At 32.8% G+C, this 24,186-nt stretch overlaps 2 protein-coding genes across 2 annotated transcripts; one reads left to right on the top strand and one right to left on the bottom strand.

Annotated features, from left to right (window-relative positions):
* Positions 1-4,201: 4,201 nt before the first annotated feature.
* On the top strand, positions 4,202-6,177 carry LOC114193929 (putative WRKY transcription factor 40). The gene is made up of 4 exons (XM_028083932.2): positions 4,202-4,520; positions 4,714-4,977; positions 5,103-5,219; positions 5,627-6,177. Exons 1-4 carry the CDS (start codon positions 4,476-4,478, stop codon positions 6,002-6,004), a joined length of 804 nt encoding a protein of 267 aa, XP_027939733.1. The 5' UTR covers positions 4,202-4,475; the 3' UTR covers positions 6,005-6,177.
* A 555-nt stretch (positions 6,178-6,732) lies between these two features.
* Positions 6,733-23,041, bottom strand: LOC114193137 (actin-binding FH2 (formin 2) family protein). The gene is made up of 18 exons (XM_028082840.2): positions 22,865-23,041; positions 22,457-22,789; positions 20,831-21,531; positions 19,686-19,907; positions 17,828-19,587; positions 17,603-17,726; positions 17,082-17,153; positions 15,547-15,645; positions 15,395-15,436; positions 12,705-12,785; positions 12,546-12,596; positions 12,377-12,458; positions 12,051-12,145; positions 8,576-8,647; positions 8,362-8,478; positions 7,801-7,869; positions 7,641-7,707; positions 6,733-7,519 (listed from the first exon to the last, which is right to left on the bottom strand). Exons 2-18 carry the CDS (start codon positions 22,527-22,529, stop codon positions 7,332-7,334), a joined length of 3,915 nt encoding a protein of 1,304 aa, XP_027938641.2. The 5' UTR covers positions 22,530-22,789; positions 22,865-23,041; the 3' UTR covers positions 6,733-7,331.
* Positions 23,042-24,186: the final 1,145 nt, after the last annotated feature.

The following is a 24,186-nucleotide window of genomic DNA, read 5'->3' as shown; positions in this document are numbered from 1 at the left end:
TAATTGGTATAATTAAAATTATCTTATCATAATATAGTTATGGGTTGCTGTTTTATTTTTTGGATTAAATATATTTTTATCTTTAAATTTTTGTGAAAATTGAAATGAGTTTATCTTCGATTTTTTAATCTAATTTAGTCCTCCAACTTTAAAGATGTGTGTATTTAATTTTTTTAACCAAAATTTTATTAAGTTTATTTGATATTTTAAATGCGTTTTAAGATAGTTTCTTACTTAACATTGAATTGAAAATTTGTTAAACGATGTAAACAACTCAAATGTTATCATGAAACACTTTTAAAATGTTAAATTGGACTAAAATTTTGAAGATGGACTAATTTTAGTTTTTAAAAAAAGTTTAGTAAAAAAATCCTTATTTTTTTAATGTTAGAAAGTGTTTTTATTTTTGTTTAGAATGTGAACAAAAGACTTTTGTAAGGTTTTGACTCTTATGCGCCGGCGCCATGGAAAATGTAAAGTTGTTGTCTTCATGGATTGGATGCATAGTGTGATTACTGCGCACCAACGTCTGAAACCTCTTCTTAATCATATCTAAATGGAATTTTTGCACTTCATCATTCTATTCTAACCCTTATGCTGTACGTGAGTACTTATTTCAACTATTTCTATATAATTACTATTTTCTTCTAATACTCCATTTTAAAAGAATTATTCGTTCATTTATTGTTTTCAAAATTTAAGATAATCTTGCCTCCAATAAGATTTTATGTTAGAATATAGTGATAATCGAGCTCAATCTCATATTTTTATTGTTATTTTATCTTTTCATTAAATATTTTTCAATAGTCTTATCGTGTGTATGTGAAAGAGTAATAAAGATATTTTCTAAGGAAGATGATACGAGATCAATATCTAAAAAGGATTAAATTACTCTTTCCTAGACTAAGAGAGTGATCGATTATGAAATGTTATCAACATAATTTATTATAAAAATATCTTTCAATTTTACTTAGATGTAATATTTGTAAATATTGTTTATTTACCATACATTTCGTGTTCAAAGTCACATCGTTATTAAAGTTAAATGATTTCATTAAGTAACACAAGTTAATACTATTTGTTTCAAATTGATACAAATTAATTAAAACAATTAATATTGAATATTATAATTTATTAATTAAGATAGAAATATTAACCGGTTGATATTGATTAAAAATAATAGTTTCTTTATATTTAATGATATTTATTAATTTTATTTTTTTTAATAAATCGACTAGTTTCACCTTTTGTTCACACATATTAAAGTGTGGACGGTTAAATTTGGTTTGATTTTTTTATGAAATAACTAGCGTAAATATATGTGTGATATCGCGTTTGTGTGTATGCATTTTTTAAATATATATAATATTATATTAGTAGGTGATGATATTGTTATGTTATTAAGTTAATATATAAAATAAAATTATATTTATTAAAAATAAAGTGAAATATATCATAAAAGATGAGAGAATAACGATTGATAAATAGGAAAAAAGGAGCATAGATAAACAGTTTTATAAAAAAATTATAAAAATAACGATAAACTTTTAAAAATTTAATAAATAATTACAATTTAATTTTAAAGGATAAAATTAAAATTTTGAAATGTGGAAAAAAAAGAGAATCTCTTTGTTATAAATAACTTAAACTAAACGTAAAAGATTAAACGTGTTTAATTTTTACTTAATATAAAATATCTGAAACTCATATCAATGTTTTATAATTAAACTTTATATGGATAGATTTTTACAATTTTTATTAATTTAAGATTAATAAATTTTTCAAAAAATTGTAAAATATTTTTTTTTTAAAAATTAAATATTTTATAATGAAAATTGTTCAAATATAAAGATACAGTGTGAATTACTTGTATAATTATTATCATACTACAATATAATAAATTGTCATATTAGTGATGATAATTGATTGACAAAAAATAATTTATCGATAAAATAGAATTCATTGACAAATTTTTTTGATAAAAACAAAAATTCATGAGTAAAACTAAATTTATTGATAGATTATATAATTTTAATTATTTTCAAAAATATTCATCAATGAATTCGTTGTTAAAACTCGTTAAAAGAATTTTTGATAATTTAAAATTTTCATTACCAATGGTTATTTTTGTGGGTAAATTTCTTCAGTAAAATGAATATTAAAGTTTTCGTTTTCTATATTATATCATAAAATTTGTCGATAAATTTGTTGGTAATGATTTTTTTTTAAAATTTGTTGATAAATCTATTAGTAATTGTCTTTGCTAAAATTTGTTGATAAATCAGTAATTATACTTTTAAAATTTGTCAAAAAATTGTTGCTAATTGAATTATTTTATTCCATTGGTAATTTTATCAATTAATCGGTAAGTCAAATAGGTATCAACTTTTTTGCCAAATTCGATGAAATATTTGCTATAAGAAAATGAAGATGAGTGAGAAGAAGATAGGAGAAAAAGAAGGAGGAAAATGAGATAACGATGACAACAATATTGATGGAGGTGACAACGACAACAATGATAAGGGATTGAGAAAAAAGAAAAAGAGCATAAAAAAAAAAAGAAAAAGAAATAAGTGGTTATAAAAAGAAGAAATGATGATATATGTTTAGTTTTAACTGCAAACATATAACATTCTATTATGTAAAAGTAAGTGGTTATTTAATTCTTGATTTTCAAAAGCAAAGTTCAAACCAAACCGTTTCATTTTGAAGAAGAACTAGATAAAAGAAAATATAAAAAAAAAATGATTTTGATAAGTTCTCAATTTTTTTATCCGCTTTCAATTATTTTTCTTTTGTCGTCTGGATTTTGAATAACTCCACCACATATTACAATTATGTAAATTTAGTATTTCATATTCTACATGCACCAATTTGGTTCTTCAAGTATAAAAATATATGCAATGTGAATCTCTTATATCCTAATTGTTCAATTGAATCTTTTGAATATCCCAATTATATGATTTTAGTTTTCTAAATGTCATAACCCAATATCTAAACAACAAATTTTTAATTAACCATAGCTTTAAATTTAATATCTAAAAATTCAATTAACAAAATTGAAATATGCGTGACTAAACACATTCACACTTAAAAAGACTCAATTGATATAAATAAAACTTATAACACTAAAATTATATAATTGAGTTATGAAATTTTCGATCAACCCGATAAACTTTAACCCATAATAAATTGCCTTGCTAGCACCCATAAGTAAGAAAATGATTATTTATATAAAATATAACTCAGCCTTTTAACCTTGACCCATTTTAACATAAAATAAAAAAATACAAATAAAGAAACTGAAGAAATAACGAAAAAAAAAAATACCCTCCCATAAAAGTGGTTTTTAAATTAGGAAGGGTTTTTTTTTTTTCGAAGAATGAAAATAATTTGTCTATTTTTATTCAATAATTATAAATTATTAAATTACTTTCGGCAACAATTGATTTTAAAAAAACCATTGCAATCAAATATTCTCTGCTGAATTGTCTACAAACTACAATAAGAAAAATAAAATTCTTACGCGTCATGTTCATTTTCAGTAACAGTTGCCACTGCATGTTGTTCACATTCTAATCAAGTTCTATATGACAACACTATGTCATTATATGTATGTATGCATATCATTATAAAACTTTAAATCTCGTTGGAAAATAACACAGATAGAATCTATAACACTGCAATCAAATTTTATAAGTGCTTATATTTTTCAGATAATTATGCTATATATATTACTGGCTGATTTCTCAGGTGAATTTGACTTGTAATTTTTAGTAAAAAAATTTCTCAGTCACGTTTTTATATGTATGAACACTGGAATAATTTTATTTGAATCAATGACTTGAGAATATACTTATAGACTAACTTTACATGTTAATTTTTGGTAGTTGCTGAAAAAAGTCTGAAATTTATGATAGAAATAATTGAATAAAACAAAGTATGCAGTTTGTGTGTACTGAATGGCGTTATCATCGATGCCAGATAATCAAAGAGTTGTTGGCTTTATTTGTGTACCTTGGAACACGTTGGGGACATCATAATCTGTAAGAAAAACTAAACCAGTTTTCTTTCCAAAAGGGTTCTGCAGATGTCATCCGACATGACATCATTCTACAAACGAAGCACAAACTAGAAAATATGACTCACCATGCATCTTTTCAAAGCATTTATTCTTGTTATATATAATATTCCATCACACAAGCTTTTTTCCAACACATGGAGTTGAATTGAACCATTTACTCAATACTAAGATCTATCTACTTTGGTCCCTTTTGTTTTCATACTGTGGAATTACCAGAGAAAGTGAGGGACCAAAAGCCATATAAAGAAAGAGATTTTCTTTCATTTCACTCACTCATCTCAACTACCCCTGTTCAATATTATATTCTAATTAAGAGGGCTTCTTCATGTTTAACACAGTTTTCTTATCATCGTTTGCTCTAAGTTAAGAGAAATTCTATCAGTTGTGATTGATGCTCGTTCAAGTCCTCAACACAGCAGTCATAATGGACGAAAAGGTAAACTAACTCTTGTTTTTTGTATTCTCACCAAAGAAGAAACAAGACTTGGAAACACACAGTGAACTTGTTTTTCTATTTCACTTTTGAGTTTCTCTGTGGTTTGCTTTTAGGTTACCACCCTTAACAGTTCAGAAAGCATATATGTAGCTAATTCTTAGACTTATTACAACAATCTTGATTTGATGACCAGGTGGAAAGTCTTAAATCTGAGTTACAGAGAGTGAGAGAGGAGAATAACACTCTAAGAGTGATGTTTGAAGTTCTAAGCAGCAAGTACACAAAGCTTGAGTCCCATCTTCAAGAGATAAACAAGGAACAACACAAGGGCATGAATCAAATAGGATCAGTAACAGAACCTATCTTGGATGTGAACAAGAGACGGAGACTAGAGTTTCCCACAGCAAAAAAACCACTACAAATCTTTGTCAGAACACATCCCATGGATGATAGTTTGGTATGTGCTATGGCCCATCACTACAAATTTGGTTTGTGTATCTGTGAACTGACTTTAATTCATGTTCAAATCAAATTCTATATTGAAGTTAGTATGTTGATGCAAATTTTGCTTTGGGAATATAGATTGTAAAAGATGGATATCAGTGGAGAAAGTATGGACAAAAGGTCACCAAAGACAATGCTTCACCAAGAGCTTACTTTAGGTGCTCCATGGCTCCCATTTGCCCAGCCAAAAAGAAGGTACATAGAATGAATATATTCTATATGAATGCACAATAAAAAGGTTTGAATCTAGGATGCTTCATAAACTACTCAAATCAATGAAGGGATAAGTTAAAAACTTTATGTTCAACATTAGGACACTTTAAATATGAATTATTGTGTGATTTTATTATTTGTCAAAATAATTATGCCAGCAAAAATTGAGATGGGTTTAGTCTATTAGGGAAAAGGGACCCGGTCATTTTAAATAGCAAAAGTTTTCTAATTTATTAGTTTAGTTAGCTAGGAGTAAAACCCATTTCATTTCTTCAAGATGGTTAACTAATTATACTATATTTCATGTGCATATATGAGTTCAAGAAGTCTCAGTGTTGTTTTGTGTTATCATATGGTTTTCTGAAGTGTTTTTTACTTGATCATTGTAGGTGCAAAGATGTTTACATGATAAGTCTATCCTTGTTGCAACTTATGATGGAGAGCACAACCATGGTGCTCTTCATGAGCCATCTTCATCCACACCTAGAGGCTCTTCAGTGGCCAATCAGTTGCCTAGCATAGCAAATGACAAAGAAGCAATGAACATTTTGGCTCTTTCTGCATTGTCTCAAACAGATAGAAGACACAGTGAAGAAGTAATGCATCAACATAACCATGAAACCAACGTCAAAGTTGAAGAATATGTAAGTTCTCTAATCAAAGATCCTGACTTCACCATGTCATTAGCTGAAGCAGTTGCTCGCACCATCACTGGGGAGCTCAAGCAGCAAGATCTAAACCTCAATTTGAATATTCCGGAAGAGTGAAATCTCAATCTTTTTTCTTTTCTTTCTCCAACTCCACAACCCCCAAAACCCAAATACAAGTGTAAAGACAAATTTTAGTTCAGTGAAATGCTAGCTGGTAGCAATGAGAGAGAGGAAAACTTCTTTAGGTCGGTTTACTTTGAAGAAATATATTATTTTTCATTTTCTGTTTACACTTCTAGTTGCACAAATGTTACATTGTTTGTCTGGTTTTCTTTCAAAAGTTTGTAAAGAAAATGGTAAGAATATTTCCCTTACTAACACAAACTTTTGGAAACAAACTAGAAAATGAAAAATATAAAAAATATAAAGCGCGTACCCAAATCAAACCACCTCTTAGTTTTCCATGCCAGATTGGAATACTAGCTTTGCAGTTTTTCTATGTTGTTCTTACTTTTAATGCCATTCGGAAAAATTTAAGATAAAATAATAGCTCAATTGAGACAGGTTCAATTAGTCATTTTTCATTAACCTTAATCTGCTTGGTACAATTAAAAGAAAGCAAAAGTTTAATATTTAAATCTAGACAATAGTGGAAAGAAGAAATAAACTGTTTCTATAAATTAACATTTATTTTCCTTACACTTTCACTATCTTTCTAGCCAAATAGAAAAAATAACATCATCATTAGTAATTTATTTTTCTTCTATCCAAGCATGCCATAAGTATTCCTCCAAGGGCTATTTGATCGAAGAGGTGATGAGATTTGATACAAAAAAACAAAGCAGTTTTCAGTAAAATGAATAACATGTACTCTAACCAGAAGTTCAATATTTACAAAGCATTTTCCTTCATCAGTTAGTTAAATGAAAACTCAGTATTGGTGCCTCTAAGCACTCTCAAGTTGAAGTAAAATTTAAATACTGCTCTATCTTATAGGGGGGATATACCACTGGATTAACATTTACATCGCTAATGTGAGTACACAACTTTGGACTAGAAGAGTAAAACTAGATCAATTTGTACACTGACAGTTCACCACTCCTCACTGAAGTGAACACCATAAAACTGCTTTTCTGCATGACATGGAACAAATTGAGATTGAAATGAATGTCAATTAAAAACTCATGACTATGCAGGGTACACATCAACATAAAACGAGCTTTGAGAAGGCTTATTACTTAACATGAACATAATCCTCAGCCATATATGCCATGAGCACCACATTTCTTTCATTAGAGAACTTGAGTTATAGGGTCATCATCAATGTCAATGCAGCCAAGAACAAGATGATTCTGCACTTGCGCAAAGGGTTTTCTTCATCCAACCACACGGGATCTTTATCACTGTGGAACAACTCTTGTTTTGAGGCCTTCAAAGGATCATATCATTTAATATCCCCACTCTTTATGGTGGTCCTCATCATATGTTCAGCCTCCTTCTTGGCAGCAGCTAGCTTCAACTTCTCATGCTCTGCTTCCTTCTCTGCTCTCTTTCTGTCTAGTTCAATCTGCTTGCAATTTTCGTCATGTGCTTTCACGAACAACCTCACAAAGTTGAGCAGCGTAGATACAACTAGAGAAAGGAAAAGAATCAAATCCCCCAAAAAGTTGAACCAGACAACTAAACACAACATATAAACGGACCAAACTGGTGCATAAAATGGTAATAAAGGCTAATTAAAAATACAGTTTACCTTGTTCAAATGGACAACGTGCTGGATCTTCACCAAAGTATAAAGCCAATGCATCTGCATTTCTACCCTGGTGCATCCAGATTCAGGAAATCAGATACATCTCCAGTATCTGCAGTTCATCATGTAAGCAGAAAGCTACCTAAAAAAACTAAATCCATACCACATTGGCATAAAGTTGAGCCAAAGACCTTACTTCAGATTCAGCATAAGAAAGAAATTCCTTCAGAATCTGAACATTACCAAGAGAACAAAAACAAATCATTCAAAGGTAAAGCTAAACATTTTATCACCATTCAAATTTATTAGCAAAATCTATAATTCAGATGAGTTGCACATGCACGTAACCATAACAGAAGGGTAACTACGTATCTGAGATACTTCACATCCCTTTTAATCATTATATATGATGCTGCATCACTGACCCAGATTTGCTTTAGTCTATTAGAAAACAATTTAGCTATGGAGTTCTTTGTCATAAAATTAAAGTCAACATAAATTCTAAATGATTGTGCCGTCAAATTCTTATTAAGGAAAGCAGGTGCTTTCAAATGCACTCTTGTTTACAGCATGTTAATATTCAGTATGCCATGATTTACATTGATGTTTGTATCATACATAGCCTAGGCCAAGCTTCACAATATATATTGATCCAAATTCATGAGAATTCAGAATCAGTTCATTCTGGTTGAAGCATTTTTAGATGACCAGTTACATATCATACCTGGCAGAAGAATTCTGACACAGGTCCATCATTCTCTGATGCAGTCAATTCCTGAACTACTTTCTCCAGTCCTTTACTAATAGCTTGCATTTCCTCTGCCAAGTATTTTAATTGTATCTGTATGGAACACAAGCTTATAACTCAATACATCAAAATTGAAACAGACACTGAAACCACCTGGTATAACTGTAACATAAATGAAAAAAAAAAAAACCTTGGTTGCCGCCTCCAAACTCAATAGGTCTTTATGGAAATCGAGAAGTTCTCCTAGTTTTTCAGCAAGCACCTACAATTCAGCCATCACCAAACAATTAATATTACTTCACAGGAAGAAGCGAAGCCAAAGATTTACATTGAATAATTGCAGTAAAACACAATCGAAGTTGATAATTCTCTGGCAAACTTATGTTGCATAAGCAGAGTGCAGGAAACTGTCATCCATGGAAACAGCATACATTCGCAGCTGAATCTCCAAAAAAATCATGACAATTAAGGAAATATGATGATCAATCCTAAGTGATAGTGAAGAAATAGAAAAACTAATCCCAACAAATAGCCTAAGACATTCTGAAAGATGAAATATTCTAACAAATGTCAAATATGCGTTGCAATTATGTTGACCTATAATTTTAGAGTGAACCTATCATTTTCCTGGAGTGTCTATTTCTTTAGTGAAAAAAATGTAGAAGGAAAAAGATTTTAGTAATCTTAATAGTATCAGTTACATATTTACTTAACAATTCCAGATGAATACACCTGTCTTATTTTTTTAAAATGATATGGGGTATCAAAGGAACAGTCAAGCACCACGAAGGAAGGGTTCCAAATATCCAGATTTTAGCCCTTTTCCATGTTTCTTTCCCAAGAAGCTATAAAATCCTTGTGTGAAAAACAATCTATTTATATCACTATCTCCAACCACAGTAAAATTACGAAAGGAAGAAACATAATTTTTTTCTCAACAAGCCGAGAGGGATGGATGGTTACTGGAGAAGCAATTGATATCTTTCTCAATATGAATCAAAACTTTCCAGTGTAATTATTAAGTTCACTGTAAAACCCTACTTTTTTACTTCTGTAATTATGTTTGCTTATTAAAGTAGGTTTGCTTGTCTCCGTAGTAGTAATGTTCAGTTATGGGTTTTGTCTGAATTTGGACAGATTTGTACTCTAAATGTAGTGGGCACGTGATCTTTATCTGATAACATGTATGAGTATGACGATGCACAGTCATTTGTCATGTGTTCATCCTTAAATATGAATCAAAATATGAATAACAGTATGATAACGCAGCAAATACAAAATTGCTGTGTTTCTATTCACCACTCCTCTCTTTTCACGACTGTTTTATGTTTTTATGGTATAAGTTTTCTTCCTTTAACTTTTGTATCTGGAGCAGTATTTTTATAAGCTGAAACTGAAAAATATTGAGATGAGTGAATAAACACTAGTCAGAGGTCAATACAACTTCAGGAGGCAATGTTGTTTTTGTTGTTCCTCAATTTTTCAGGGAAAATTCTCACGTGTGGGTTGTCAAAATGAGACAATGTTTAAAGTCCTACGGCTTATGAGAGTACGCAGACCAAGGTAAGCAAACTATACAATTCAGGGCTAATCCAACTATGAGGAGACTATGAAGGAGAAAGTTTTCTCAAGTCTCCATTCAACTTTGACTGATGAGATGTTTTCTAGCATTATGAATCTAACTTGACCTTATTTCTAGTCAATGTGTGACTTCCAACACACACACCCCTCACACATAGGTATATACATCTCGAGCATGAGATTTGACATTAATGGGTGATTGTGGGTGGAACAATATGCTCAACAAACAACAAATCTCACTAGTATAGGCTCTAACAATGACTTTGATACCATGTTAAAAAGTGAACTTTTATCCTAACTCAACCCCACAAAACCGACTTGTAAAGTGAGGTTTGTACCCACTTATATACTCTAACTTGGCCTTATCTCTAGTCGATGTGGACTTCCAACAGTAAGGTTCACGAAGATTATGAATCTAAAAAGATAGTTTGAAATATGAAGGAGAATGAGTCTGTCAAGGAGTACACTTCATAATTGTATCGTTTGGTGAATATGAAACTATATGGTGAGGTCGTAGAAGACAAGGTTGCAGAAAAAATGTTGATGTAGACTATCTCAAAATTTTGAAACCAAAGGTGTTGCTATTGGAGAGTCATGTGATCTCAAGAAATTATCTATTTCTTAGATGGTTAGTAAATTGCAAGCTCTAGAGCAGAGGTTCTTTGAGGATGGTGATGTAATTGAAAGTGAATTTCATGTTAGACATAAGGGGAATATTCACTTCAGAAAACTAAAAAGAAGTGAACTTTAAACCTAACTCAACCCTATAAAACTGACTTGTAAGGTAAGATTTGCACCCACTTATATACTATAAATTAACCTTATCTCTAGTTTATACAGAATCTCCAAACATCCCTTAACGTCAAAGTATATACATATTGAGAGTATGATTAGATATTAATGGATAATTCAATAGTAGGTAGCACGGTAGGCCAAACAAAAAATCTCGCTAGGATATCACTGTGTGGCACATCCTTAGCAGAACCAAATTCACCTCAACTATAGTTTCCCATTCTTGAAAACTTTGAATCTAAAAAATTACTTTCACCAACCCTTAGGATTTATAGAAGAAAGGAAAGACATCCCTCCCTTAGTTTTGCGACATTCCTTTTGGAAAGACCATAATCATCAACAAGATCCATTGTTGCAAGGAAAGTATGTAGAAAAATTAAATGCATTAGGGATATTAATTTGATGAGAATGCATATTGAGATTGGGAAAATAGTCAAGTTCAAAGAACCCTTAAGACTGAACTGCATCAAGCTAGCAAAGAAGATGAAGGTCAAGCTGAAAATTCTCCAGGTCTCAAAACCAAGTCTTTGAAATTTATGAAAAATGCTGTGTCTATGTCTCTCTCTCTCTCTCTCTCTCTCTCTCTCTCTCTCTATATATATATATATATATATATATATATATATATATATATATGTTACTCACTGAATTTTGGACATCCAGTAAATTCAAGTCTTGCTTACTTGGGACTTCATTCTTATCAACTCTACTGGAAATGTAATTATGCTCTACCAAGTTTATGGTAAGTTTATGAAGGTTTTCTTTCATGTCTCGAGGGAGATATCATATTTTATATTGATTGCCGACATCTACGGTCCAGTTTTCTCATTCTTATCATTAAGGGCAAAATGGACAGTGGCAAATAGTCCCCTCTCCATCACTCAAAATATTAATAAGCAGAAAACAGAAGAAACACACATGCACACACATATATGTTTCTCCCAGGCACAGACACCACCACCTGATAGCAATTATAAGCACCCAAGCATTTGAGGAATCCACCCTCAAAAGCTATGGATTAATAGGGAATAACCCAATAATTAAATATTCCACCAAGCATCTTGTACTACTCGATGTGAGACTTAGAAGTTCTATAATAAACATAAACTATAAATCACTTCATCAACTTTATTACTTGCTGCATTTCACCAACCAGTGTATCAATATATACTAAGAAATGAAGATGCTTCTTAGAAAATATCATTTTACCAACAACTTATAAACTGACGACAAACTAAACTTCTTGTACAGAAACAATTCATATTGAAATTTAAGGATATCAGGTGGTTTACCTTACAGAGATAATGCATAAGAGTCATCTTGTTGTTTCTTGCTCGTGTATCAGTTAGTTTAAGGAGACTATCCAATCGAAACCCAACAGCCGAACCTTCAGTAATCACATAAATTAATAGGAAAGCAATCAAGGCTACAGTGGTTTTGTTTTCATATAAAATTTAATTTATCAAGACCAAGAATAAATCTTAAACACGAGCAATAGAATGAACATAAACTATCTGAGTTGTGAGTATTTGAAAAGTCCATGTTTCAATAAAAACTTCACTACATTATTTGTACAGAAACATGATTTGTGACTGTGAAAGCTAAAGCTTTAATTCACCTCTTGCAGTTCCATGGTTCAAAGCATTACCCAGAGAAAGAATGGTCTGCATGATTCTTTTCAACTTGACTGAATTCCTTATCTGATACACATATCAATGGAAGCTGAAGATAAAAGTATATTGACTCAGGAAATAGAGTATTCAACAGAAAAAAAAGGTATGACTCACCTCTTCAGATGCAGAATTCACAATATTCAAATCTCTTTTCAGCTCTGAAACCTACATGAAAATTACATGCAAGGTGCATCAGAACAGCTAAATTTTTCAGTGGCACGAAAACAGAATTATTTAATAATAACTAAAAATATTGTGTGGTTATCTTCTGACCTGGGATAAGAATTGCATCTTAAAAGAGAAAACTCTTAGCTTGCTTTCCACTCTTGGCACTTTCATCAATTCTAAGAAGAACTATAACAAAATGCAAAAAGCAAATAAGAAAAAAATAGAAATGAAAGAAGCAATCTTGAAGATGGTCTGCAAAAGCTATATATTGCAAGATATATTTGAGAGGTTGACCTTAAGTGATATCTCCTTTATCAAAATTAACACTGCCCACAAATACATGGGTTTAAATAAATAAAAAATTGATGTGTCTTGTTAGTGTAATACTCTGTTTGACATGTATTGGCTCTGCTAGTGTTGTTGTTTCAGTTTAAATGTTATTTTTGTTACAGCAGTGGTTTCTGTTAGAATGTTCTTGGCTAGTGTAATACATTGGACAATTACAACGGTTGGAGTCAAGTTTGAGTTAGAGTCCCACATTGAGTAAAAAAATATGCAAAAAGAGTAACATACAAGGAGAAAAGACCCACAAACTTATTGTCTTAAAGTTCTGGGCTGAAGGTGATGTCATAGTTCCTTATATGGATTTCCTTATGACTTATATGCCTCAAATCTCCTCAGTGTCTCTCCTCAACAAACCCCAACAAAGTGGAATCAAAGTCGTTGGTCATGGTGACCAGCTTGGATGAGTACAAATGTGGATTTGGTGAAGAAAGTTTGTGCTCGAGGGAAAACGTAACCAATGTGAAAGGGACTCACCTGAGGGGGAGTTTGTTGGAGTCAAGTGTGAGTTGGAGTTTCACATTTACCTAATGGATCTATTGTTATAACTCAAGCTAAGTACATTAGATTGACTTAACAAGACTAATATGCTGAATCCAAGCCCATTTCATCTCTTATGCTATCTAACTGCAAATTGTCCAAACATGGTTCAGATCTGATACAAGACCTTTTTTGTACAGGTCTATTGTTGGTGCACTTTGGTATGTTACTATAACTCATCCAAAATTAAGTTTTGAAGTCAACACAGGGTATGCCAGTATATGGCTTTCCCTCTTGAATATCATTGGGTTGCTGTTAAGAGAATATTGTGATATCCTAAAAGGGCTTTACATGGTGGTCTCATTGTTCATCCTGCCATTCCTCATCAATCTCTAGCTATTAGAGTTTTTGTGATGCAGATTGGGCAACGGATGTTGTTAGATATTGTTTGATATTGGTAAGATATTGTTAGATATTGTTAATCACGATATCAAACAATATCTTCTATTCACTCTATTTATTTTCAATTACTCTTTTTAGTTGTACCTCTCTCTATTATAAATAGATTATCCTATGTGTGATTTATATACAAGGGAGATTAATCTCAAATCCTATTTTCTCCATATTCAACAGATGCTAATGACAAAAGATGTACTTTAGGGGCTTCCAATTACTTGGGACCTAATTGAATTTCATGGTGGTCAATAAAACAAATTCTTTTCAAGATCTAGCACAAAAGCTGAATATAGGGGTTTAGCTGCTCCTACTGGTCACACATTATGGATACAAACTCTTCTGAAGGATCTTTCAGTTCCTCATTATACTCCTACTGTTCAGTAGGGATGGCAAAAATACCCGTGCCTGTGGATATCTGCGGATAAAATCCGCGGCGGATAGTTAGTACTCGTGGGTATTTATTACCTGCGAATAGCGGGTAACGGGTATTTTAATACCCGCTTATAAACGGGTCGGGTGCGGGTATCATACTATCCGTACCCGCGGGTACCCGTTATCCGTAAAAAAATTAAAATTAAAATTTAATTTATATTTTATTAAGTTAAATTTAATTAAAATTAAAATTAGCTGTATATTTTATTATGTCAAATTTAATTATAATTAAAATTTAATTTAATTTTATATTTTATTTTTATAATTTTATATTAAACAATTTATAAAATATATATATTTTTTAAATATTTGTGGGTATCGGGTATCCACGGGTACCCGCGGGTTTTAAAAATATCTGCGGGTATTTTTTAAGCGGATACCCAACGAGTAAACGGGCGGCTAGCGGGCGGATTTTCTTTTGCGAGTCGGGTTGCGGGTAAGCACTATTCGTACCTGACCCGACCCGTTGCCATCCCTAATTCAGTGTGACAATGTAATTTGGCTCACACATGAAGTTTGGTGAGTACAAAAAGGTCAAAAACAAGCAGTTTTTTGTTTAACACATTCTTGGTCAAGATTAGTGGGCAGATCTTCTCACCAACCCTTTGCCACCTACTAGATAACTACAATTAACTTGTAACTGAGCTCTCTCTGTATACAGTCTTATGTTATCGTAGTCTCATATTCCTCTTGTGTCTTTTACCCTTTTTCACAATAATAAGTGTGTGTTTGATTCTTCGTCAAATTGATGTAGAATTAATTAGAATTGATTTTCTAACACATAATCAGCATGTGTTTGGTTTCCAAAATCAATTAACGGGTAAAAAATTCATGTTGAATGAGAAACAACTAATTTTTGCTTCTGCATTGGAGAATCGATTCAGCTGGAATCAGTTCTCCAATGCTGAACCAAACACACCCTAAATCAGTGTATCAGTTTTCTATCATGTCTAGTTATATTGTTCACCACTGATTTTTTTTTTTATTGTTCAATTAATGCAAGAAAAGTTATTCTATCACAAGTTGTCTTACGTGAGAGAAAAGAGTTGAAAAAAGTGAACAACAAATGGTAAAACTCCACCCACCTGCTCACACTTTCCCAAGTTGTCCTTATTCCCGGTATAGTTCTGCATAAAAAGTATGGCTATAGCTCAAATAAAACTAGATTGTACCAAATTCGCTGATGCTCCACCTGACACAAAGTACCGCTAGAAGAAACAAGAAAAAGGCATGGTACCTTGAGTGTTTCCATCTCTTCTTTGGTTGGAGAGAATTTTATAAGGTTCTCAATTTGATCGATATCTAATACTGTATCATCCATTGCAAGCACAGCACACTGAAAGACAATGACTGGAATGTGAGACTATAAGTATGAACTGAAATGTTTCTGCGGTTAGGAAAATTCGCTTCTGACTAATTGAGTGGTTTAAAAAATTGGGATTTTCAATTAAAACCTAAACAAAACAAGGGCATTCAACAGTCAAGCAAGAAATCATATGATTATAAACAACACTACAACTACAATATTAACTTGTAAAGCAAAAGGAACGTAAAATGATCATGATAGGTATCTTTATTAATAACATAATAGCCACATATGCAAGTTCTTAAGTAAAACCAAATGATAGCTTATGCAACCCATTCAATGTCATAAACCATGATTGCAGTTAGTATTGTATAATCACTAGATGTTCAAAACCTCAGGAATAACCCATGGCTTTAATACTCTGTAAAGTGAAATTTAAGCCTAATTCAACCTCATAAAATCGGTTCGTAAGGTGAGATTTGCACCTCACAAAATAGGTTCAGACCTCATCTTAGAAAGTTAGTTTTGTGGAATTGAAATAGATTTAAAGTTTGCTTTCTAACATGGTATCAAAGCATGTCAAGGGCATATTTCTCATAAAATACATATTCTCACCCTCGAGATGACCAATCCTCGATGAACCTATAAAATATATATTCTCATGATCGAGATTACCAATCCTTGATGTTAGAGGGTGTGTTGGAGACCCACACCAACTAGATATAAAGTGAAATTATAATATATACATGAATACAAATCTCACCTTACCAAATCATTTTTGTAAAGTTGATTGGGCCTAAAGTTCACTTTCTAACATAATTATGTAAATCATGGAATTTCCAAATTACAATAATTAAGGATATCTATCAATTTGTAACAGTCTCAAAATTACCATACTTAAAGATATCTAACAATATAACAATATCTTAATGTCTCTATTATGTCCTCCTTCCAAAAACCTTGTACTACCAACACGAACTATTTATGACCTTTCTGTGTGTAAACATCTTCTCTGCCCATAGTTTTCTTTAAATTAAAACCAAAATAAAATTGCATAAAAGAGAAAGTATTCTACCAATCCTATTTAAGTATCTAATCCAAGGAATAAAATAAAATCTAGCCAAATACTAATTTAGTGCACTCGCAGCAGCAAAGCATGAATACTGCTTTAATGCCATAATAGATATCCCCATAATTTGAGCTAGGCAGTGGCTAAACTTTTAACTTGCATTTTAACATCAATCGAGCCCAAATCTCTGTCCACATAATAGAAAGACTACTTGCTAAGTCGAGAACTACCCAGTTGAGACAAGAAATTCTTCCAAATATTAATTCCTTGAGCAGTTATGATTTATAAAGGCTTAAAACAGTGACTGAGAAGAGAAAGAATGTCCACTAAGACATAAATTCAAATCAAAATATCAGCATCTATGTGTTAATAAAAACCATAATGAATGATATCTTACCATCAAGTCAGGCAAAGGGATTTTGACTTTTGTAAGCATGATCTCACAGTTATAGGCCCGCCTGAGCTCAATCTGCAAGGTAACGTGAACCTTCTATCAAGAACTCAAATTCTATAAAATGCCTTCACAAGAATTAAATAAACAACTTAATCATTAAAGAAAGGCATGAGATGAGACATAAGAGTCAGGAGACCAAACAAAACCTACACAGATAAATCACAACCAACTCACTGGTAAAAAAGAAAAAGAAATTATCTTCAAGTTCCTATAATGAAAACCATTACACATACATGACAGCAGTCACGAGAAAATGGTAGAATAAAAGCTCTTATTTAAAAATGTCAATTTCTACTAATTTTGTTTTTAAATTTAACATCTAATATTTTAATTAATAAGTTCATTGAATAGATGTTAGAATAATTAAAGGGATTTTTTGGGACTTTTTCTGAAAAAAAATGAAGAAAAAAACTACTTATATGTTTCTTTATCTGGACTACTTATATGTTAATGAAAAGGCATACCAGTTGAACTTTCTCAACTTTTTGCCCAGAGGCACGGCGATTTGACTTTCCCCCTTTTTCATTAGAAGCTGGAGAAGCTGCGGAGAACAAAGTTTCAAGTTCTGACATGTCAAACTCTGGAGCCCTAACACCAAAAAGGGTTTTAAAAAAAGAATAAATAATGAGCACAGTTCATATATGATGAGATATAAGATATTTATAACTCAAGTCAGAAAAGACACATACCTACAAAACTCATCTAGTTTTTGTGTCTCAGCCCATAAGCTTCCTTGCATCGCCCTTGTTAATTTTAACCAATGGTAAGGTTTCAGATTGCTCCTCTTAGATTGACCTTTTGCATTAGCTCGCATCAGGCCACGACCCTTTGCACCAAAAGGAGCAGAAGGTGGTCCAGGAACTCCAGGTGGTCCAGGTGGTCCAGGAACTCCAGGTTTTGACAATCCATTGGCAGAAAGGGGAGGTGGGGGTACAGGTGGAACATTTGTGGAGCTAGACAAAGAACTTTGGGACGTAGAGCCTGGAGGAGGGGGTGGTGGTGGCGCTGAAGGTGATGATGATGGAGCTGAACCAGGAAGGCTAGGAGGTGGAGGTGGGGGTACAGGAGGACCACTTTTGGAGTTCTCAGACAAAGAATTTTGGAATGCAGAAGCGGGAGGAGGGGGTGGTGGTGGTGGTGCAGAACCTGAAAGGCTAGGAGGTGGAGGCGGGGGAGGAGGAGGAGTGCTAGGCACAGAAACTGATTCATTTATACCCAATGAAGATGGAAACCCAGACAGCGCAGGTGGAGGCGGCGGTGGAGGAGGACCTTTAGGAAGGGAAGGAGCTGGAGAAATTGATGGGGGAGGAGGAGATGGTGGTGGCGGTGGCGGTGGTGGTGGTGTAGTTGCAGCTGCAGGAGAAAGGGATTCAAAAGCCTTTTCCGTGGTTTTAAGAGCATCAACTGAAGTTTTCAACACCTTGGAATCTGAAGCTGGAGGAGATACTGTAACTGCATGAGTTACTTCTTTGATATCCACTGCTTCATGATCCTGCAACACAGATGTTATTCCAAGAGCTGATGGTGCACTACGATATCTTGAGATAGCTACAGGTGAACCTTTTAAGGAGTTAAAATAAGAAGTGGAAGCAGAAGCAGATCGGACAGTTGGACGCACCGGTGAAGAAATTATTTTTGTTTGAGTGGGAAGCTGGAGGGAAACCTGCAATTCATGAGGTTCAATTTTCGTTTTAATTGTGCTTGCTTCAACAGGTTGTTCCATTAATGACTTTGTTTCTAATGATTCAGTATCCTTTTCCTTTGTCTCTAATGGTCCCACGTCCTGTGTCATTGAATATGCATCCTTATATGGAACCTTGGCCTCATCTAATGAGGGAGTAAGCTGTTTCCCCTGACTTGTGGAAGCAGAAGTCCTGAGGCTATTTTCTGGTGATTCCTTCAGTTCTAGAGAGTCATTGTTCTTTTCCATAGGAGCACTAACAGATGAGTTATCAATTGTTTTCTCCTTTGATCCTAACAAATCAATCTTCTTTGCCAATGAATCTCCATCAGTGGATGCTAATGACTCTAGAGTCTTCATGTCATTTTCGGACAATGTCTTTGACTCTAATGGTTCGGTCTTATTTCCCAAAGCAAAATCCAAAGACGATCCCAATGAGGATGTAGAATGTTTCCCCTGAACTGCAGAAGTCTGAATGTTTGGATCACTGTATGCCTTCAAAACAGCTGCAGAATTTTCAGATGACTCCCTTTGCAAGCCACTAGTTGCAGCAGAAACCCCAGCGTCGAATTTTTCCAGAAGGATATTTGAAGATGTGATATGTTGGAGCACACTTGCTACTTCTTCCTTTGAATCTAGCCAATCCACGTTGCTGAAAATCTCCTTGACCTTTGCAAATGCTTCAACAGGGAGGCCATCTTTCTCCTCAACACGAGGCAGATCAATTGAAATAACAGAAGATGAAGCATCCATATCTGAGAAAAGAACCTTCAACCAGAAATACAATATATAACCCCCACAAACATTAAGTTGGTTTATCACTAACCAATTACTTAAAAACAGGAGAGACTGAGAGAGATTAATACCTCCACTCTGAAATTCTTAGGGAAGCAATCTTTAGCATTCCATAGTATGTCGATTTCATCACGGTTAAGCATCAAAATATTTGATCTTATGAATGCTGTATTAAACATCACCCGAAACATCATTTCTTCATGCTCTAAATCACTGTGCAGATGAATACACTCAAAAACGACATCTCCTTGAACATGACAGTGGATGTCAATCTTAACCAGTTCACAATCAGTCTGAAACAAATATGAAAAAAGAAAACTAAATAAAGAGAAATGGGGAAAACAACAAATCATTTATTAAGAACCCTGTGTAACTAGAATATAAATAGAGCAAAATAAAGAAATAATATACTTCTTTTTTATTCTAACTCAGTTTAGCCCCAACTGATAAAATCCTGTGTAGAGATAGAAAACAAAATATCCAAATTCCAATCACATTTTAAATAGTTTTATCCAACCGTTTGTATGCAAATCATAATAAGAACCTCACTTTATCAATTAATGCAAATATTAGCTAACTATGAGAAGAAGTTTTTATGTTTAACCCATACAATAAAATGGCATAACAAATCATCATTGCAAAACAATTGCCACACTCTCCCTTATAGTTTAGATTGGCAACCATGGATGATAATATTTCCATACAGGCATTCTCCTATAAAAAGCTATACTGGTTTTCCTCCATTCTTCCTTCTCATGACCAAAAATGGTCCATTTCCTGCTCAGTCCATCCCTCCTTAGATTGCATCAAAGCCACCAGCCCCACTGCCGATTTGCAACACTAACTCTTCCCCGACTTACCAAGAACATAACCCAATTAAAAAGATAATGCTTAAAACGAATTCACAAAGTTCTAATTTTATTTAAATAATTTTGGGTAATCACTGACTTCATATAGCACAGTAACTTCAAATAAAAACTTCCTTAGTTAAAAAACATGTTCAGATGGATTACTGTATGTTTTTATATATGTTCTCCTGTCTTTCTGTCTGCATGCATACACTAACTCAATGTAGGAATTCCACAGCACTGATTATGGTTGAAATTGAGATAATTAAACAAACAATGGAAGGAACATCTCAATATAGGTAGTAAGAACAAAACAAAGGGTGTTAAAAAGCATATTAAATTAGGGTAAAAGGACTTAGGTACCCCACCTGCTTACAGTAGCGAACAAGTTTGCTCCTTTTTGGAGTTGAAAAGAGAACTTTGGGAGTTCGATCTGCAGGAATAAAAGGGTCTTGCCCATATATTCTAAATATAGGACGGCAACCACCCTCTCCACCCATGTTAGGAATGAGTCTTATAATTACACAGTCCAAAGTAAGTGCCCTATCAAGAGGAGGCCATTCTGAACCAACATTTCTTCTTGATATGTACTGAAGATATCTCAATTGTGAAGGTAAAGGATTCAATGGTGACATCAACTGCAGAAGTTCCCGAGGAGCTTGTTTATATATCATGTCTAGTGTTTTCTGCTCCCCTGTAAACATCTTCCTATAAATCAAGAGTGCAGCCAGCATAAACGCTAGTAACGGCCACCCACCTCGTTCACAATGCATCAAGACAACATTTTGATGCCCAAGTTGAAGCCAGTTTTCACCTGATCTCAAGAAATGATGGATCATCTCCATGGTAAGCAACGGGCACCCTTCATACTGTCGAGGATAATCTATCACAGTCATATCATAGTCACACAAAATGTTTGAAATCTGGCTTTGGCTGTCTCCTTCCCGCATGTTGAACACCATGAATGAAGCATCGGGGAAGTGACCACGAAGTTGCCCAATTATTCCTCCTAGATACACTCTATATTCATCTTCTTCCATAACATCCGTGGTAAAGCAGTAATCAAAGACTGCACGTGCAATGACACAATAATCACAATCACACATATGAATGACATAAAGATTCTTTATGATGAAGAAATGCTTCAGTTACCAAGTAGAATGACATGTCACACATAAAAGCAAAGTAGCGAGAGTCTAAAATCAGAAGAGCCAAATTCTAAGAGATTATAAAGTTGTTAAGAAAGTATAACACGTTATAGTTCTCCACAAAAAAAAAAAAAAAAAATAGCTTGAGTTTTTCGTGTCGAATCTATGAAGGTTCTTCCCATTACCAACATTCCTTCCACAAGTATGTATCTCCAGAAGATAAAACATCCATTCAGCTAAGTCACAAACAAGATGTTAACAGCTATTGACCAACAAACTTTTAGATGGAATGATACATTGTGGAACATGAAAATGTAGAAAATTACAAGATCCTAGTTGTTCATCCTATATCTGCAAAATAGGCCCCATACCACAACCCACTAACACGAAATGCTTAAAGATGAAATATTTGCACTGTACAGAAACAAACGTTGTTCACATTATACTATTCCCATTATTAACTTCAAAGATGCAAAGCAAGACTAACCCAATCCTCCCCTAACACACAAAAAGATTAAATATGTGCACTCAACAGAAGCCAACATTCTTCGCATTATACTATTCTCATCATTCGTTTTAAATATGCAACACAGGTCTTACATTCCCCAACCACCATTAACACAAAATGCATAAAGATGGAACATTTGAACTCAACAGAAGCCAACAATGAAGACGTTATAATATTCCCATTATTCACTTCAAATCTGCTAAAAAGCCTTACATACCACAACCCCCCACCAACGCGAAATGCATAAGGATGATATATTTGCACAGAGAAGAAACCAACACTGTTCACTTCCACCAGAACAAATGAGTTCACAGAAAATGAGGCAACAGGAAGCGTACCATAAACCCTTTCAGTGATTTCTAGAAGCCCATCTGGGGGCTTCTTATAGAAGAACTTGCGGAACAATGCCATTGTGTGGAAGATCCAAGAGGGTCACCCTGACAGGTAGGACACCTATAACTGCCCTAATTCAACCCACATTGCATCCAAGCTCAAATTTTTTAGATCCCCCACCAAATAGAAATAGATTGCAATCGTAATCATGAAGACAGTATTGGTGTTGGCATTGAAGGGAGTGTGTATTCAGGAATCAGAGGCCTGGATTTTTGCTGGGTCTTTAAGAAACACTTTTTCTGGAAATGTCCTTGTCTTCACATGCACACTATATCTATCTAATGGAAAGAGAAAGAAGGGAAACTTAGCTTTCAATCAAAAAAGACAAAGAAAGTGGGTGATGGGAATCTAACCTCAATCCTCAGTTGCATAATATGTCATATTCAAATGGAAAGAGTTGAACAATAGATATGGTTAGTTGTTGTTAGAAAAATAAGAACTTTAGAAGAACAATTTGGATCCGAGGTTTCTCTCTCTAACGCAATCTCTGTTTCTGTGTCCGTATCTTAACATTTTGTTTTCTGAGAATGAACACATGTGTATGTGGTCAATTGTGATGATGATGTGCCCATGTATGTTGTTATTTTTTTTATTTTTTATTTTCTCTCAATCATTCCCTTTATGGTTAAAGACAAGAAAAAAACACAAGGGAGAAGATCCGTACTAGGTTGTGACCATTCGGTTTTTCCCACTTCAAATATAAAATATTGGCACGAGACAATCAACCTTGCTTACAATTATCAAATTATACAAACCTAGGACTATGGTTTATACTTTATTTTATTCTATCTAAGAAATTTCTCTCTAATCCCTCTTTTAGTATCGAGTAAATTATACACTTATCTCTTTTGAAATTTCCCAAAAGTATACATAACAATCACTATAAATGTTATTTTTCAATTAATAATGTAATTTATAAAGGATATTGTTAAAGCAATTAAAATATTTTTTGTGGGTAACCACAATGATTATTATGAAATTCAAATTAAAAAGTGAGAGACAAGTATAATTCACTCAAATACTAAAGTTACATTCAACAAAAGTCATCAGAAAGATAGTTAAAACCTAGATAGTAATTAAAAATTGGTAAAAAAAAGTGCTAAGCTACTTTATTCAATTATGAGTGTTTGATGAATTTATCAATTAAAGTAGGTTAAAATATAAATGATAGAATTAGATATGCTTATACAATATTTTCTATATAATTCTTTTTTGATAAAATATATTTTGATGGTATTTCTAATTTTTATTTTTAATTGATTTCAAATCTTAACAAATTTAATTCACTCAAAATTATTTTAATTACATTTGTTTTACTTCCAGTTATTATGTTTGTTCATAATGTAGATCTATTGTTAACCTTGTACAATATTTCTTTTTAAATTCATAATAAATTAAAAATAACAATTTTTAAATAGATACAAGATGTATAAAATAAAGAAAAAAGAGTTAAATACAAATATAATAGGAAAATATTTTTAAAAAGATCTACCATCTATTAAAATATACTTATGAAATAGTAAAATAAATATTACAAGTAATTCCTTTTTCATTAGATCAATTCATTTTAATTTATTAAGTAGAACAATTTATAGAGTAAATTTTTTAATAGCCAAAATCTTGGTAATTAATGGTTGATAGTAATGACTAATTTAGAGACAAATTCATAATTTAA

The sequence above is a fragment of the Vigna unguiculata genome, chromosome 8 (genome assembly GCF_037176805.1).
Source record: "Vigna unguiculata cultivar grain cowpea cultivar isolate G323 ecotype 2 chromosome 8, ASM3717680v1, whole genome shotgun sequence".
NCBI lineage: Eukaryota > Viridiplantae > Streptophyta > Magnoliopsida > Fabales > Fabaceae > Vigna > Vigna unguiculata.
This window is presented reverse-complemented; position numbering and strand designations above follow the sequence as displayed.